The sequence below is a fragment of the Phragmites australis genome, chromosome 2, assembly GCF_958298935.1.
Source record: "Phragmites australis chromosome 2, lpPhrAust1.1, whole genome shotgun sequence".
Classification (NCBI taxonomy): domain Eukaryota; kingdom Viridiplantae; phylum Streptophyta; class Magnoliopsida; order Poales; family Poaceae; genus Phragmites; species Phragmites australis.
Genome location: NC_084922.1, coordinates 49328988 through 49345687, shown reverse-complemented (window position 1 = coordinate 49345687; position 16700 = coordinate 49328988). Strand labels below are relative to the sequence as shown.

At 41.1% G+C, this 16700-nt stretch overlaps 1 protein-coding gene across 1 annotated transcript; it reads left to right on the top strand.

Annotated features, from left to right (window-relative positions):
• Positions 1 to 5897: 5897 nt before the first annotated feature.
• Positions 5898 to 15976, top strand: LOC133909502 (uncharacterized). The gene is made up of 8 exons (XM_062351958.1): positions 5898 to 6157; positions 7123 to 7220; positions 7733 to 7980; positions 13459 to 13554; positions 13673 to 13823; positions 13916 to 14055; positions 14157 to 14192; positions 14577 to 15976. Exons 2-8 carry the CDS (start codon positions 7145 to 7147, stop codon positions 15384 to 15386), a joined length of 1557 nt encoding a protein of 518 aa, XP_062207942.1. The 5' UTR covers positions 5898 to 6157; positions 7123 to 7144; the 3' UTR covers positions 15387 to 15976.
• Positions 15977 to 16700: the final 724 nt, after the last annotated feature.

Here is a 16700-nt window from a genome sequence, read left to right as displayed (position 1 = left end):
TGATTAATGAACTTATACAACAATGATGGTTAATTGAATAATGGTATAGCAACATGAAACCTTAGACCTTGAGCAAAGATGTTTTGATGATGATCATAGTTATGTTGTTTGCTTAGTATTTTCTCAAGTAACATAAGTAAGGATTGGTTTGTAGAGCGACAACCTAAGCAATATCGTACTAACCATGAGCCCTTATGGGGGCCTGGTCTATTAATCAGTGGGGATTCCATATTGTGTGTGCCAAACAGTGGGAGTGAATGTGTAGGGACAACTATTGAGCCAGAACCATTTAGCTAGTAGGAATGGTGATGTAGGAAGGAAATAGTGATCCTTTCTAGAGCTACAAGGCGCAAGATGAGGTTTCTGGGTGGTGTGACTCCACTTTGACGGTGATGAAACCTTAGCGGACATCCACATTCTGAAGGAAACTTTGTAATGGTCTTAAATAATCTCCTGCCCACACACCTTAGGTAGTGTGAAATGTGCCTGATCAACACTGGCAGAATGGATACTTTAGCCACTTGCTTGCATGTGACAAAATCACGACTCTTGAGAAAAACTGAACAATCTATGCAAAGTGTAAAATCTGATATATCAGTCGTGCACGCGGTTATGGGAGACTTGGATCCTCATATAATTGGTTGGTTTGGGTAATGGTTATGGATATGGTTATGGATACAATCTGGTGATATGAAATAATTATGGTTTGCAAGGTGGGTAGCTTTGAGTGATAGTTATAGGATCGTTTGAGTTACATTCACTTAATAACTGCTTAATACTTTTGAGTCTGAATATATTTTCTTTAATTGCATTTACACAAATATATCATGTGTTAGCCTATTCTTATTATAAGCTTGCATATCATTATTCTCCTATGCACTTGTTGAGCATGTCATGTACTCACACTTGCTATTTTTCCTATGACATGCGACATTTATGGTGCTGCTCAGTGAGTGAAAATATTGAAGACTGTCAAGTTGGGTTGTGACGTTCTAGACGTATGTCTCCCGGTCATTTGTCTGCGATGTTGTTGGGTACCAGTGCTTCTGTTTCGCTGCTAATATCTTCATAGAAGATAATATTTGTCAATTGTTGTAAGAATTAAATATTACTTCACATGTGATATCCTTATGTGTGTTGAACATCCTAGGCACATATAAGCCGTATCTGATTTTATCCGTTAAATTGGGTGTGACATTTTCATACTACTAGTTTTCTTATCAATCGTCTCCCTAGTAAGAAAATTCAATCTCTAACTCCTGTTGAGAAGTTGTTTGGGACAAAACCCTCATACACTTTTCTCAAAACCTTTGGATGTGCTTGTTGGCTCAATCTCAAGCCCTATAATAGATATTAGCTCCAATTTAGGTATGTATAAAGTGTTTTTATAGGGTATAGTGAGTTACACAAAGGATATAAGTATCTTGACCCCAAATCAGGGAGAGTTTACATCTCAAGAGATATCAGGATTGATGAGACTGTTTTTCCCTTTTCCAACATGTCACCAAATTCAGGTTTTGTCAAAACTGAATCTCAACTTCTCATTCCCTCCACCACAGATAATCTAAGCCATCTCCCACCAAGGAGCTATGAGTCTAGAGATTACCATTTGGCTAATGATCATGTCTTGTCTTATGCTACTTGGCCTGATTCTGTTGTGCGGGATACAATTCATCAACCTGTTGTTGTCGATAACAATGCTGAAGTTGTTGTTTCTGCTGATGGTTCTTTCTCAGGGAGAACATGGTATGGCACTTGATGGTGATCTACCTCAGATACCCTCAAGCTCTACTACAACATCTGAATCTCTTCTAGTTGCTCCTTCATCAACATCATTGACAGATCAATCTGCCACATCACCAACAAGTTCAGTTCCTGCTTCTGCTTTTGTGGCTCCATATCAGATGTGCACAAGACTCTAGAACAATATTTCTAAGCTAAAATAGTTCAATGACTGCATAATTAGATATGTAGGGAGTGCAGTGGTGGAACCAAGTAATCACCTAGAAGCATTTCAGCATGAAAACTAGAGATTGGCAATGGATGAGGAATATCAAGCACTAATGAAAAATGAAACTTGGGAATTGGTTCAACAAAGAATGGAGATGAATCTGATAGATTGCAAGTGGGTGTTCAAGCTCAAGAAAAGAGTAGATGGCTCAGTAGAAAGATATAAGGCCATACTGGTAGCAAATGGCTTCAAGCAAAGGCATGTCATCGATATGCTGATACATTCAATCCAATGATAAAACCAGCCACCATCAGACTTATTCTCTCTTTAATTGTGTCACAAGGTTGGAATCTATGATAACTTGATGTTCAAAATGCATTTCTCCATGGGATCCTAGAAGAAGAAGTCTACATGAAGCAACATCTTGGGTATGAACATCCTCAACACAGAGATAAGGTTTATCGGCTAAAGAAAGCTCTATATGGACTCAAACAGGCACCAAGGGCCTGGTATGCCCGTTTGAACTCAAAATTGCAAGAATCGGAGTTTAGACCATCTCTTGCAGACTCTTCCCTCTTCATTCTTTGCAATCGTGCCACCAAAGTATATATAGAGATCTATGTGGATGACATTATTATCACTAGTTTATCAGACAGTATTACCAGAAGCCTACTTGCACAACTTCAACAAGAGTTTGCAATCAAAGATCTTGGAGAGTTGCATTACTTTTTGGGTATTGAGATACATAAAACTAAAACATGCATATTATTGACTCAATACAAATACATTGCTGATCTATTACAAAAAGCTCAAATGACATAGTGCAAGGGTGTTATATCTCCTCTAACAACTTTAGAAAAAACTAGCTAAAACTAATGGAGAACAATTGTCTGTCGAAGATACTTTTAGGTACAGGAGTGTCGTTGGTGCATTACAATATTCACACTTACTAGACCAGACATTGCATTTTGTGTAAATCGTGTCTGTCAGTTCCTTGCTGCGCCAACAACCACTCACTAGGGGCAGCCAAGCGTATTCTTCGGTATCTGAAGCTCACACAAACAATGGGTCTCTCCATTAACAGACCAAGTTCAGTGCTGGTAAGTGCATTCTCATATGCCGACTGGGCTAGTTGTCCCGATGACAAACGATCGACGAGTGGCTTTGCAGTCTATTTTGGTGATAATTTGATTTCGTGGAGCTCTCGCAAACAAGCCACCGTTTCAAGATCCAATACCGAATCATAACATAAAACTCTAGCAAATGCCACAGCCGAAGTTGTCTGGGTTCAATCGTTGCTTAGTTAACTTGGCATATATCAAGGTCGAGCGCTATGCCTTTGGTGTGATAATCTAGGGGCTATATATCTCTCTGATAATCCAGTTTTTCATGTGCGTATGAAGCACATTGAGGTCGACTTCCATTTTGTGTGGGAACGTGTAGCACAGAAGGCCCTAGACATAAGATTAATACACAGTCAAGATTAGGTAGCAGACATTTTTACTAAACCCTTGGGGACAAGCCAGTTAGTATTGATTCAGAACAATCTCAACCTGAAGATGCTCAGCTGCAATTGAGGAAGGGTATTAAAGGAGGACTAGTTTAGTTGAGTTGATTAGCCGTTAGATTATTAGCTGTTAGATCATCACGTATATTGTGTACATGATTCTAGCTTCTCCTTGATTGTAGCTCCATCTCTATAACATGCGTAACTACCTACGGGAGACTCGCTCAATGCGCACAGTCTCTGAATATTTCCCGGCATGACACTGTAGCTCGTCCAAAACTCTTTATAATGAACCAGCACTGCCACCGATTTTATGTGCGGTAATCTCCTAATTCCTATTTCAATTACAATCCCTCTCTGCATGTTTTTGATAGAGTCACCAAATCATATCAACACATAAACAACTGCAATCTTTTGTTATCCTTCCTTTGTTACCACTAAAACCATCTTTATCTTTAGAAGCCCATGAAACCTTGCTAAAAATTGTATACCATATATTGATTATTGGTAGGAAATGTAAATAAAAAGCAATCAACATATTTTAGAACATAAATGACTTATATATGTCTTTTCACTCTCATACCCCTAGTTAGTAATTTATTAGCAAACAACTCATCAGTTGCTTTATGCAACCACAACGACACTTCTCCTGAGAGGTTCATTGTATCTGAAAAATATCATATGAAAAAACATTTTTTTTATAAAATCTCAAAGTATCACAACACATAATTGACTCCTGTCTTTTGGTTCTTCCTCTGTCAGCTACTAATTTATTCACATACACCTGAGCAATGTCTGCATGCAACTACAACAACCCTTTTCTCGGGAAGTTCACCGCATCTCAACAAAAAAACATTCATATAAATTTTAGAAGTTTTGGCTATAAAGTCCTCAAAGCATCTATCTTTTGGCTATTCTTCATTAGTTACTAATTTATTAGCATATAGTTTAACAATGCAAGTATGCTATTACATCAAACCATAACTATTACATCAAACCTTATCTCATGAAGTGTCCACCATGTCAACAAAACGTGATCCCTCTCTACATGTTATTGATGGATTCACCAAAGCATGTCAACACATAAAACGTCATCCTTCCTTAATTACCACTTAAACCATCCTTATCCTCAAAAAGTCTATGAAACCTTGCAAAAGTGTATACCATATATTGATTATTGGTAGGAAATTCAAATAAAAGCAGTCAACATATTTAGCACATAAATGACTTCTATTCTTTCACTCTCATTCCCTAGTCAATAATACATTAGCATATAACTCATCAGTGGCTTTATGCAACTACAACCATATTTTTCTCGAGAGATTCATTGCATATAAAAAAGGATCATATGCAAAATATGGTGTTTTTAATAAAATCTCAAAGTATCACAACACATAAATAACTTATCTCTTTTGATTCTTCCTCTTTTAACTACTAATTTATTCATATGCACCTCAATATAGTCTGCATGCAACCCTAAGAAGTGCACCACATCTCAACAGAAAAAAAGGCAGTGCTAGAAATCTTGGAAGTTTTTTATATTAAATTCTCGGAGCATCTAGGTGCTAGTTGTACGGACCATATAAAAAATACTCCCTGCCCAATTACATAAATAAAATCTTGCATGGCACAGAATATACCGAGACGCTGCCATTTCGAACATACCCATTTTATATGAGGCATAGGGAAGCCGAATTTTCTTGAGAAAGTTTGCTTTTTTTTTGAGAAGTCGAGAAAGTTTCTCCAGAAATTTTCTCGAGAAAGTTTGCTAGGAATGCAAAGTCTGAGAAAGATTCAATTTCTTGTTGGGCCAGACGAGGCGTCCGAGGATAAGAACCTAGCTCGAGCTGCATGCACGAGGAAACGCAGACTCTTTGTACAGCGATGAGCTGTCGTGCACGTCCCACGTTTCTCAGCATCCCCTTCACATCTGACACGCAGGCCCCACCCCTGAGCACGCAATAGCATAGCAGTAGCAGCCCATTGCACAAGCAACCAACCAGTGGGCACAAGCCCTGAAGCCCCTCTCCTCTCCTTTACTCTCTATGCGCCGGTGGAAAACAATCAAGTGAGCACTGTGCTAGGTAGAAGGGTCAACACATCCTTTAAATAAAAAACATGTCGCTATTTCAACATACCATCGCCCTGTCGCCTTTCTAACAGGTCGTTGCCCTATCGCCGTTAAATAAAAAACGTAACAGGTGCACGTGGATGCTACCGTTGTCTCGTCGCCCAGTCCAACTGACACCATATGTCGCTCTTTCAACGGATAACATAATTTTAGAATTGCAAAATTGCAAAACAGGAGAATATATTAATTTTTCTAGATTTAAAAATATAAAAATTCCGTTTCATAAGGTGACGCCCCACTGACAGAAGCTGCCAGGCCCAAAGATAGACCAGGCGAGGGGAGGGGCAGATCAGGCGGGCCGCGCAGCCCAAACCCATCCCACCTCATCGCGCGTCGTCATCCAGCTCGCCTCCCCCCGCGCCCCCCTCCCCTCCTCGCCGCCGGTCACATCCAGGCAGCAGCGAGCAGTAACGTCTCCCCCAAAACTCCACCCCCTCCCTCCCCTACCCCTCCATAAAATCCCTCCCCCTGAATCCCCGATTAAACCCTATAATTCCCCCCCACCCCCTCCAATGCTCGCTCCCTAGGCGGCGCCCTCGAATTCGGCACAGCGACCCGGCGTACCAAGGTCAGGGATCTCTCGGCCTGCTCTCCTCTCTTACGCTCGTTTTGATCTAGCTTAGAGCTCGCTCTGCCGCTGCGTTTCTAAGGTTTTTCGCTGGCTCTGGGATTTCAGGGATCGCTAGACGCTAGTAGTTTAATGTTTTGTTGCTTGTATGGTACGAGCGGGTGAGATTATTTTTTCGGGGTGTTTATGCGTGGAAATCCCCCCCCCCCCCATTCGAAGGATGCCCATTGGTTTTGAGCGGTGGATTGTTTTTTTTTTTCTAGTTTGTTTGTGATGTATGCGTAAATGTTGTATACATACATACAGCTCTCTGCTGATGTATGTTCCTGGGTGATAAGCGTGTCTCCAAGGTTTGGTTTTGAATCGAGGCCGGTCAGGTGCTGCTCGAGTTGTTGCAGTGCTGAAGCTGTCCGTTGTGGTAGAATTGTGCTCCTGCTGATGATTTCCAGTTCGGTAAGGAGAGGTAGCTCTCATTTACCGCTTCCGTGGTTCTGCATCGCATTTGGGGCTGCTAGTACGACCTTTAGCAAAAAGGTTGGATTTATGTTGCCCCTCTTTTGGAAGGTCAGATTAGGACTCTGTGTGTGTGGCAATCAATGCTTGTTTGGGAGTTAGGAAAGGATTTTAAAGTGGATTCCAGGTGCCTCTCTGTGGATTCTCTCCTTTCCCATTCAATGGAATGCTTATGATAAACTGTATATCCTGTGCAATTACAATCGCAGGAATGACAACCATGGACCTTAAGTTATATTTTTGTTAGTCTATGGTATGGTTTCCAAGTGAAGATATCAGTAACTTTTTTTTTATCATGTACTGTCTAATCAAGTAAACGGGTGTTCCCAGAATTTTACGTGTTCACCTTTAACATGCTCGTTTTGTCTTCCACTCATTATTTCGTTACAAAGTGCTTTGTGGACTGTGGTTACCTTGTAATATGGACTTGCTTAATGTTGTGCCTTTTGCAGGTTCGTAAGGCAGAGACATAAAATGAGCGCGGGTTTCAACAGGCAGATCTTGGCTCAGAAGCTTGAAAAGCTTAATAGCTCACAACAGAGTATAGAGAGTATCCTTATTGATAGTTTCAAGGCGTGGTCCTGCAAATTTTATCCATCACCATTAACTTAGTGCTTTCTTTTCTGCATGTGCTTCAGTGCAACTGTGGCTGTGTGGCCCTAAGTGTTGTTTTGCATGAAGAGGGTGGGTTAGACATTTTCTAGTTACTCTTAGGATAATACACAAACAGAACCAACTAATAATATTCATCTTAACTTCTCAGATGACTTAATTTCAAAATTCATTGGCTTATAAGGTTTGCTTAGTGCATAATCATAGCTTGTTAATCTGACCATTTCAGATAACTGTTGTAATGAAACTTATTCATTCAGTACATGACTGATCATGCATCCCTATGATCAGTTAATAGCATTACGCTAGTCATTCACTGGCCCTTGCTCTGGTACACATCTTCCTGATCTGCGTACAAGGACAGCTTGACTGCTTTTGCTGTGTGATTATTTCCCCGTGTGCTAGCTTATTTTACCCAGTCACATAATGTTGTGCTTAACAAGAGAAAAGCTTTGTCACACTGGTGTGTCTTTCATCATCGCTACTGCCGACAAGTTGTTGAAACATGGGACTGCGAGTTCCGCTCAGCTCCTTGTGAGAGGAGGGTATCTTTGCTGTACCTTGCGAATGACATTATGCAGAATAGCAGAAAGGAAGGTAGTGGATATATAACTGAATTCATGAGGGTCATCCCTGCTGCCTTGAATGAAGTGTTCACCAACGGCGATGATTTTGGGCGGAATGTTGTAAAAAGATTGGTATGTGGAACATATTCTTGATATTTATATTCATGGAAGTACTTAATCGCTCATGTTCTTTCAGATTTGTGGTTTTAGTTATCATCGCATAACAAATTTGTTCATAACTATTTCATGTTACTTGTGCGTTTACTTTATAGGCAAGGTTGCTAGACTGTGAGTTTAGTATCTATGATTAATTGGTGCATGGAACTAGATAATCGCCATTTGCTAAGTTGAAGTCTAAGTAAAAAGGAGTGGTACTATTAGCGACTCTTTATTGGGTCCCAATCGAGTTCATTTAAATTATAAAAGATTTGCTTACTATTTAATAGTTTTGTTTTGCTTTTGTTCGTTAACTTGAACAAAGTTTCCATGTCTAGTACTTCCATGTTTGGTTGCTTTCTACTCCCTCTGGTTGCAAATGTAGGTCGTTTTAGCCTCCTCAACTATTCTCTAAATATAAGTCATTCTCGAACTTCTATGCATTTTTTTCTCTTTTGTTCCCGTCTTGCCCTTGTTTAATAAATACTACCACTCTCACAAATGAATGAGTTATCTTTTTCAATGCGGAATAAATAAAGGACAACAAGGTCATTTGATCTACTTTCTTAATTCTTGTGCATAAGTCTAAAACAACCTACATTTGCAATCGGAGGGAGTATAAGAGTATTATATAACATTGTACTAGGGAGGAAGAACAATCAATAAAGAAAATGTTATGTTTCCACTCCCCTTTATTCAATTGCAAAATTAGCTACAAGTTACCTGCGGATGACCATGGATTGTCCAATGGCTAACCATCCTTGCAAGTTGCATTTTGTATCCGTCGTTCATTATTTTGACCCACAACATCTTGGTATAGACTATCATATTTCATGGTTTCGGTCTTACTCCCTTGCCGAAAAGTTGGAAGACCTTATTAAAGCCAATTGCAAGATGAGTTTACTCCTCGGGGCTCACAATGACATATGGAGATAATTTTCTCCGATCAAATCAATCCTTACGCTATTCAGAATCTACCTCTCACGACCCTTCAATCTTGGGTGAGAATGGTATTGTTAAAATGGACCCTCACCCCCAATGGCCCAAGCGAACAAGACGAGTCATCACTCGCGAGGAGGCCCACCCCCTTCGGAAGAGCGTCGAAGATAGTCCGAAGGTGAAGCGCAAGAAGGCCTTCGGAGATGTGCGAAGGTCAAAGGCTTGAGAAGACCTTCAGAGGTGTGCTAAATGTAACTCAAAGGCATAGTTTGAGAAGGCCTTCCAGGTGACTTCGGCGGCGATCCAAATGGTGAAGCGCCGAAAGATGGCAGGAACCTCTCCATCCTTATCTAATCCCTCACGTGCGTCCGAAGGCATCCCAAGAGGAGAAGCCTTTGGCTTGGCCCGGTGAACCCATCTGAAGCTTTCCTGGCCTCTTGTGTCGCCTCTAATCATGCCGAGAATCACGAAGATGGGGTCCCAAGACGCTGAAGCCAAGTATGGGAGTAGGTACCCCGCGTGGGCTACAGTGTTTGCCCATGCCCTTAGTCTTGGGCCCCTCACAAATAAGGGCGCAATTGTAATATCCGGGTGGCAAGTTACCACATTGTCCTCGGCAACATCCCTTTTTCAGGGGCATTTGTGTAATCAAAGAGGGGAGGTATGAGTATAAATACCTCCCCAGAGGCTTATGTACAAGGTTGATACTCCATATTGAATGCATTCCATTTTCTCCACTCACTCTTTGCCTAAACTCTACACCTCATGTTACTTCCCTTCGGTAGTACTCGGAGGCCACCTCTCTCATTGTGTGGTCTCATAGCCACAATAGATATGATTACTACTTAAGGCAAGTAGAGGCTCACGTGATGGTGTTAGCCTTGTTCCCTTGATAACTAGTTTCAAGAACATCACCCTAATTTTATTTGGTAGCAACACGTGGTCATGCTATCTTTACCTACTGGTCGGTAAAGATGGTCCATTGAGATGGCTCATTCACTACGGCAAATTCTTTCACATGCAACACATCTTAGAAGAACTTTGGCTTGCTTAAATACCACTTGACCTTGGTATTGCTCAGAACTGGTATGATGAAGCCATGTGACGACGGAAGCCCAATATGCCACTTCTTCAAGGGAGTATTGCCAAATGCAATTTGGATACTGGTGCACATCCATACCTTGGGCGAATTAATGCACCTTGCTACGAAGGGTTTGAGTACACAAACATTTGGTGCTTTGGTTTTCCATTTTTTAGTTTACCCTGTCCTAGTAACGAGTAATTGATGAGTTTTCTGGATCGCTATTGGATGTCAATATGTGATACCCGACCTTTCTTCAAACGACTAACATATTGGTGTTAGTGGTGCTTGTATTGCGCCTTAAAGGGTCACAACATCTCCAACATTCAAAATCAAGCTTTGTTGTCTATTGGTGTGCTTTTTGCTGCCTATTGTTGACAAGCAAGCACATACTCTAGTTGATGTTGATGGATGACCATGGAAACCTGTTAGTGTTCTAATACTAGTAACAAGCTTCTTTTGATGAATTCACATGCTTTTACCAAGATTAGCACTGGCAAATCATGCCTCTTGTGGTAGCAATCTATGGTCACATATTTCTTGCTTTTGTGGGTTCTGATTCCATATATGACTTTGTTAGCACGGACATCATAGCCAAGCCAACGATTCTTTTGTAGTTGTAACTTGCGCTTCAGTTACCGTGGCGAATAATGGTAGTATGATCATCTTCGACATGTTCACTATTTGCATTAGTTGTGGAAGGGGGCTTCTTTGCTTGCTGTTTTGTTGTCTCCATCTCTGATATGTACTAGTTATTGAGTACGTTTGGGCCCTCGTAACTGTTCTTTCGGAATTGAATAACCATTTTTTTATCGAAGAACTACTAGTTTAGTTGGCAAACAGATTCGCCTAAGGTCGTTTCTTAGCAACTCATGTTTTCTCTTGCTCCAACAAGGACAAAAAATGTTGTGAGTTTGTGGATTCGTTTGGCGAGCTGCACAACTTACCTCCTCCAATCATCTTGGCAATTGTACTCATTTATTGTCCCTGTTAGCTCTAGTGGAAGATTGGATATGCTTTCTATTCTGTTGTTTAGAAGGACTTGATTGCTACGAATGAGTTGTACTACATGCTTAAGTGTTGAACGTCATGGTGTTCCTCATTGGCATTTGGTCGAACATGTTATATGCAAGGGAGTGTAGACCGAAGTGGGCAGTGAGGAGATCGGAGGCCAAGCCAGACTTGAGAAGGTAGGCATGGATGGAGAGGCCGAGTGAGGGAGACGCATGGCTCCTGGCAGGAGCGTGCGGTGAGGACGATGGGGACGACCTCTTGCAAGGCAAGACTGTTGGGCGATGGTTGCTGGTTGCGGAGCAGGTGGTGTGCTTCCTCCACCGTTACAGGACCATCTTCATCACCTCACACCATTGTGGGACCGCTACAGACCATCTCTAGCTACACCACCACCACCAAATCCGTGTTTTCTATTTTCCTTTGCCTTCCGATACCTTTTCTTTGGCACTGGTTCCCACGCCCGGACCTTCTTTGTATTGCAATCGCTGCACCTCTCGTTCTAGAAATGGAAGAGGATTGTTTCATCTATGTTATCTCTCACACAAATTTACATGTGGATCCAAGGGGAAAGAGAGAGATGTGATGATGTGACGGTCCATATGGCAATACAACATTACACATCATCGAAACCGCTTGTGAAACTGGTATTGGGGGTGAAGTGGCCCGGTATTAAAAGATGGAGGGGTTAAATGAGCCAAAAGATACCTTAGGGGAGTAAAGTAGACTTTTTCCCTTAAGTTACTAGTGGAGTGTTTTTCTTATGCCCTAGCCCTATGTTCAAAACACCAAACTATCATCTTATCGACATCTTGGTTGCCTAATAGTTTCAAAACACGAATCAAACATGTGCTCTGAATTGTAGAGCTTATGCTTGTCTATTGATCATTGTTTGTACGAATAGTTTGTTTTTTCCTATGTCTTTAAAAAAATGTCATACCTTGATTTAGATAGTACAATGATTATATGAGCTTATGCTTGTCATGTTTTAACATTTGTTTTGTGTATGTATGAATTCCTAACGACTAGGTTTCATGGCCGTATTTTAACACCTCTAGTTTCTAACCATATCTATTTTCTCTTGGGAGAGTCGGTTTCATGACCATCCGACTAGGACCCTTTGGCCTTCCCAAAAACGATACTCGTTTTCTCTCCCTTAGGCCCCATCCAACAAGTTGTTTCCCAATTCAACCCTACAATGGGTTGATTCCTTGTCTCGACTCTCAAATGCACATACATCCATTCTTGGGTCCATTGGTGTTTCCTTTTTTTATCCTATTATAAGGCATCTAAAGGAAATTTAAACTCCTACTAATTTGAGATTTCAACTTGTTATAATACAACTTTTCTTATGACTACATTTGGTTGTTAAAAAAATAATATCCTTGTGGGATTCTTGCAGACTCATGGCAGTTATAGGAACTTTTATCTTACAGTGAGCAACTTTCTATATATATATAAATTCGGAATAAATTCAAAAAAATGTGGATCCATTTGGATAGCCTTATAAACTTCCATATCTGTTTTAAAACATGAGCAGAGAAAAACATTGATAAGCATTTCGCATGAGGAGAAACTGCAATCACATGTATGGGGAAAAAAAGGTCCATGTGCCTTTGTAGGGGAGGCTATCGATGTGACATACTTACATGGGCTCTTATCAAGGATTCCCCCACCCTCTTTTGGCAATAGTTGTTCCGGACAAATAGAACAAGCAATAGGGACAATCGATCACGGGGTGAATCATGTGGTGCACAAATGCGTCTTCGGGAAAACAAAAGCTGCAGGAATCCGTAATTTGGGATTCATTTTCCTTTTCATATGCCTGGTACTCTTTTGGGGTTTTGACCTTCTTGGTGATGTTTTTGGGTGTTTACTTTCAAGCTCAAGCTTGAGTTGACTTAGGCTTGAACGTGGTTCTAGTTGAGCATGAGCTGGCTGGGCTAGTTAACCTTGCAAGTAACAAATAGCTTTATTTCAATAAAGTCTAATGAACATAAGAAAATCTCACAAAAATATGAAGCTATGCTGCTGTGGGTTATATCCCACATGTAAAAGCACCATATCCACTGTTGTCCGTGGTAATCCCACCTAGGGAAGCATGCAGGGGCACGCTTTGTTGTGAGTTCCACAAGGTAACATATAGGGAGACCCATCGACAAGTTGCTTCAACATTGCAGTTTTACATCAAAAAATCTTGGCTGCCTTTATTAGCGCCCATCCTACTTTCTCCATTCTTTTGTGTTGTGCTTGCCCTGGTGAAGCCTTGTGGTGCAAAAACCAGAGAGTGATAGTGTACTCATGTAAATATTAGTTCGCTATTAAATTCACTCACTTTGACATGATCGGTTATGTGTTTATGTCTCTCTTTCCTGACAGATAAATAACTGTTTGATCTGATGAATTCTCTCGGAACATTACAGGTTGATATATGGGAAGATCGTAGAATATTTGATATTCAAGGACAAAGTCTCAAGGATGACTTTTTTAGAAGGTTAAAGGACCTCAGAAACAAGTTGGTATGTGACTTTATTGGTTATTTCTATTTTCGTATGGCCCTCCGTTGAGGTTGATACCATCATTCATCTATGATGTTGGTACTACAGTGTACAAATTTTTACGGTCTCACACATACAGAAAAAACCTGGTGGAGAGCTGCTGGAGAAGGTTGCCTCTAGCTACAAGCATGTGCTGAATATAGATGAGGACACTCTAATACGAAAATGCCAAGCTGCTTTTAGCACTTTTGACAATCTCAACAAAGCGTATGGAAATAACCCTTATTTAGGTAAGATAATATTCACAAGATATTCTTATTCACAAGAGCTTTGATTGTCTCCTTTCTGCTGTAGCTTAAATTTCTTCTTTGCATATGGGCAGGTAGCAGGAATGAATCTGGCTTTGCGGAGGAGCTGCAGGAGCAGCATAGCATTATCAAAAACTCTATTGAGCAACTCAAAACTTCAGAATCACTCAGGGCCACTCTAATTTCTCACTTGAAGGAAGCACTGAACGAGCAGGTGTGTAAAAGTAAATGGCTGTGTAAGGACTATTTTATTTGGTTTAATAAAATATTTGTTGGATGGATCTTTCGATGCTTATTGTGTTCATTTGTTTTCAGGAGCTCAAAGTGGAACAAGTCAGAAGGCAGCTTCAGGTATTTTCCTATGTTCAGCATTGCCTTTTTTTCTGATAAATTAGGTTTGCGAAATTTCTAACAACAATACACCTTACGGAACAAATAATTTTTGAACAATTTGATATCACCTTATGCTTCTGAAGGAATAGAATTTTTGTATACAGAAATACTTAAATGCATGTCTTCATCCTCATGTGCTTGTGTGCTAAGATGTCTCGAGGCCATCTATTGTGCAAAATTATACTGTTGATTCCCTGTAATAAAATGGAATCATCGGCTGCAAAACTTTTAGAGGCAGGATGGGCTGCTACCTGTCACCTTTATATCTAAACAATTAAAACTCCTTACCTTAGGGAAAGATATAGTTTCCGTCATTACTGATGTTTTTCCATTATGAATCAGGCAGCTCAATCCCGATACAAGAAAGCTGATGAGCTCTGCCAGGAGCTTGGAATTGATGTGGAAAGTTATCAGCCATCTAGTCAAGGGCTTAAGAAGTCCAGTCTTCCGGAAATGCCTGTTGCCTTTGCTTCAGATTCAGCTAATGCTGGTTCTCCTAGGAAGGGACAATCGAGTGCAGTAATGTATTCACAGGAGGGAGATGTTGGTGAGCGCAGTGCCGCAGCAGCTAATGCCGTGACAAAATTTTCTTCGGATGCTGCTTCAGAAGAGATCCTCGGTGGTGTTTTGTCTTCACGAGCCAATGGGGGCAACATTTTGCAGAAAACAGAAGAGTACTCTTCTGTTAATAAGAGGCAGAAGCTAGAGGATGGCCCATATATTTCTCAGCCTCAATCACAGCCACCACTACCACCACCCCCACCCCCATTCCCACATCCTGATACATTTCAACCACCACCACCACCTGAGTATCCTCCATCACCAGAGCCTAGCCCACCACCGCCGCCACCTTCAGCACCACCCCAAATAATCCCGCCGCCGCCGCCAACTTCAACGCCACCCCACATAATCTCACCTGTACCACCTATAGCAGGTCCATTTGTACCCTTTCCTGTTGGACCTCCTGGTCCAATGACTGGAGTGCCATATGGCACTTTTCCATCATACACTCCTGTGGTCAACTTTCCCATGATGATGCCACCTGGTTTCCCCGGTGGTCCAAACCCACCTCCAGCTTTTCAGGGATTAGAGGGAACGTTTTATGGCCCTCCTCCATACCCCGCAGCACCTCCACCGACGGACAGGAAATAGGAGAAGTTTCTTACCTGCAGATCAGTAGGGCCAGCCAGCCAATGAGATTGTACATCATGGAGCTTTGCTTCGGCAAGTGTCAGAGACTTTGTTTCATTGAAGAATATGATCATGGTGATGCATCACCAGATATGTTGTGGAGCCCGGAAGACTGCTGTAGTGTTGTACATTTAGTCAGTCAGCTAGATATTAGCGTGCAACAGTTGATTTACCGATTTAATTGTTCTGGTCTTGGTTGAGTAGAGCCTGTAGATTTCAACTGTTAGAGAGAATTTGGAATTCTGAGAGCTGAGAACAAACGCCTTCAACAGTTTAATTAACTGATCTAATTGTTCTGGTCTTGGTGTTAGAACCAAACTGTAGATTTCGACAGCTAAAGAACATGGAACCCTAAAACCGAGGACAAATGTTGTGGCATGACATGTTTGTAACTTATTATAGCTGTGTTATCTGATAGATCATCCAAGAATATAAACTGTTCTTGTGATGTTTTAACGAGGTAATTCTATTGCCAGGGCCCATGGGGTAAGATGTAACTTTAGTGGCTGCTGATGCTGGAATATTTTGCTGTGTTTTAATTTCCTTTTGTCCTCGCTGCTATGCTAGTGCCAGTATTTTTAGTGGCTGTTTGTGGTATGTATTCCAAGTAATCATGTATGTCTCCGTCCATCTTCCATGTGGAATAAAGTTATCATACTCTAGCGCTGGAACATTGTTTGACTCCTGCTGCATGGAGGCAGGGATGTTTCGGTTGCCACTAGATATATTGTTTTGTGCAGATTCCCGATGGTGGTTGCTAGACATTTGTGCACTCGCCTGCCTTTGATAATTGATTTTGACCTCATTTCAAGAGAAGCAGGCATACTAATAATAATGCATTGCTTTAATCCCTGTGGAACCCCACACACTTCGAGAGTGCTCCATGGTTGACTTATGTGTATGCTGATAGTTCTGGTCAGACCCAATGTCTCTTCAACTTCCATCTAAAAAATCTCTGCAATTCTATTTGTGCCCATATAAGGCCTAGCTGAAGAGATTTTTTTAGGGGCGGAAAGACAACCTAAATCATTTGTGCTTAGTCAATGTAGAGCATTGTGTTGCGTCACTGTCTCATTTCGACATACATAGAGTGATGTTACCCAATTGGACAATACCGTAGTAGTCTCTATACAAAATATTTCATTTCATACTGTAGCTTCCTGTCAGCATGGGCCTGATCCTGATATCTACCTGATGTGCTTGTCCATCGGCACATTTGTGGACTCTTTGCCTTGACCTCTCAGAGTTTCATCGTCATGAGCACTCGCAAGTCAT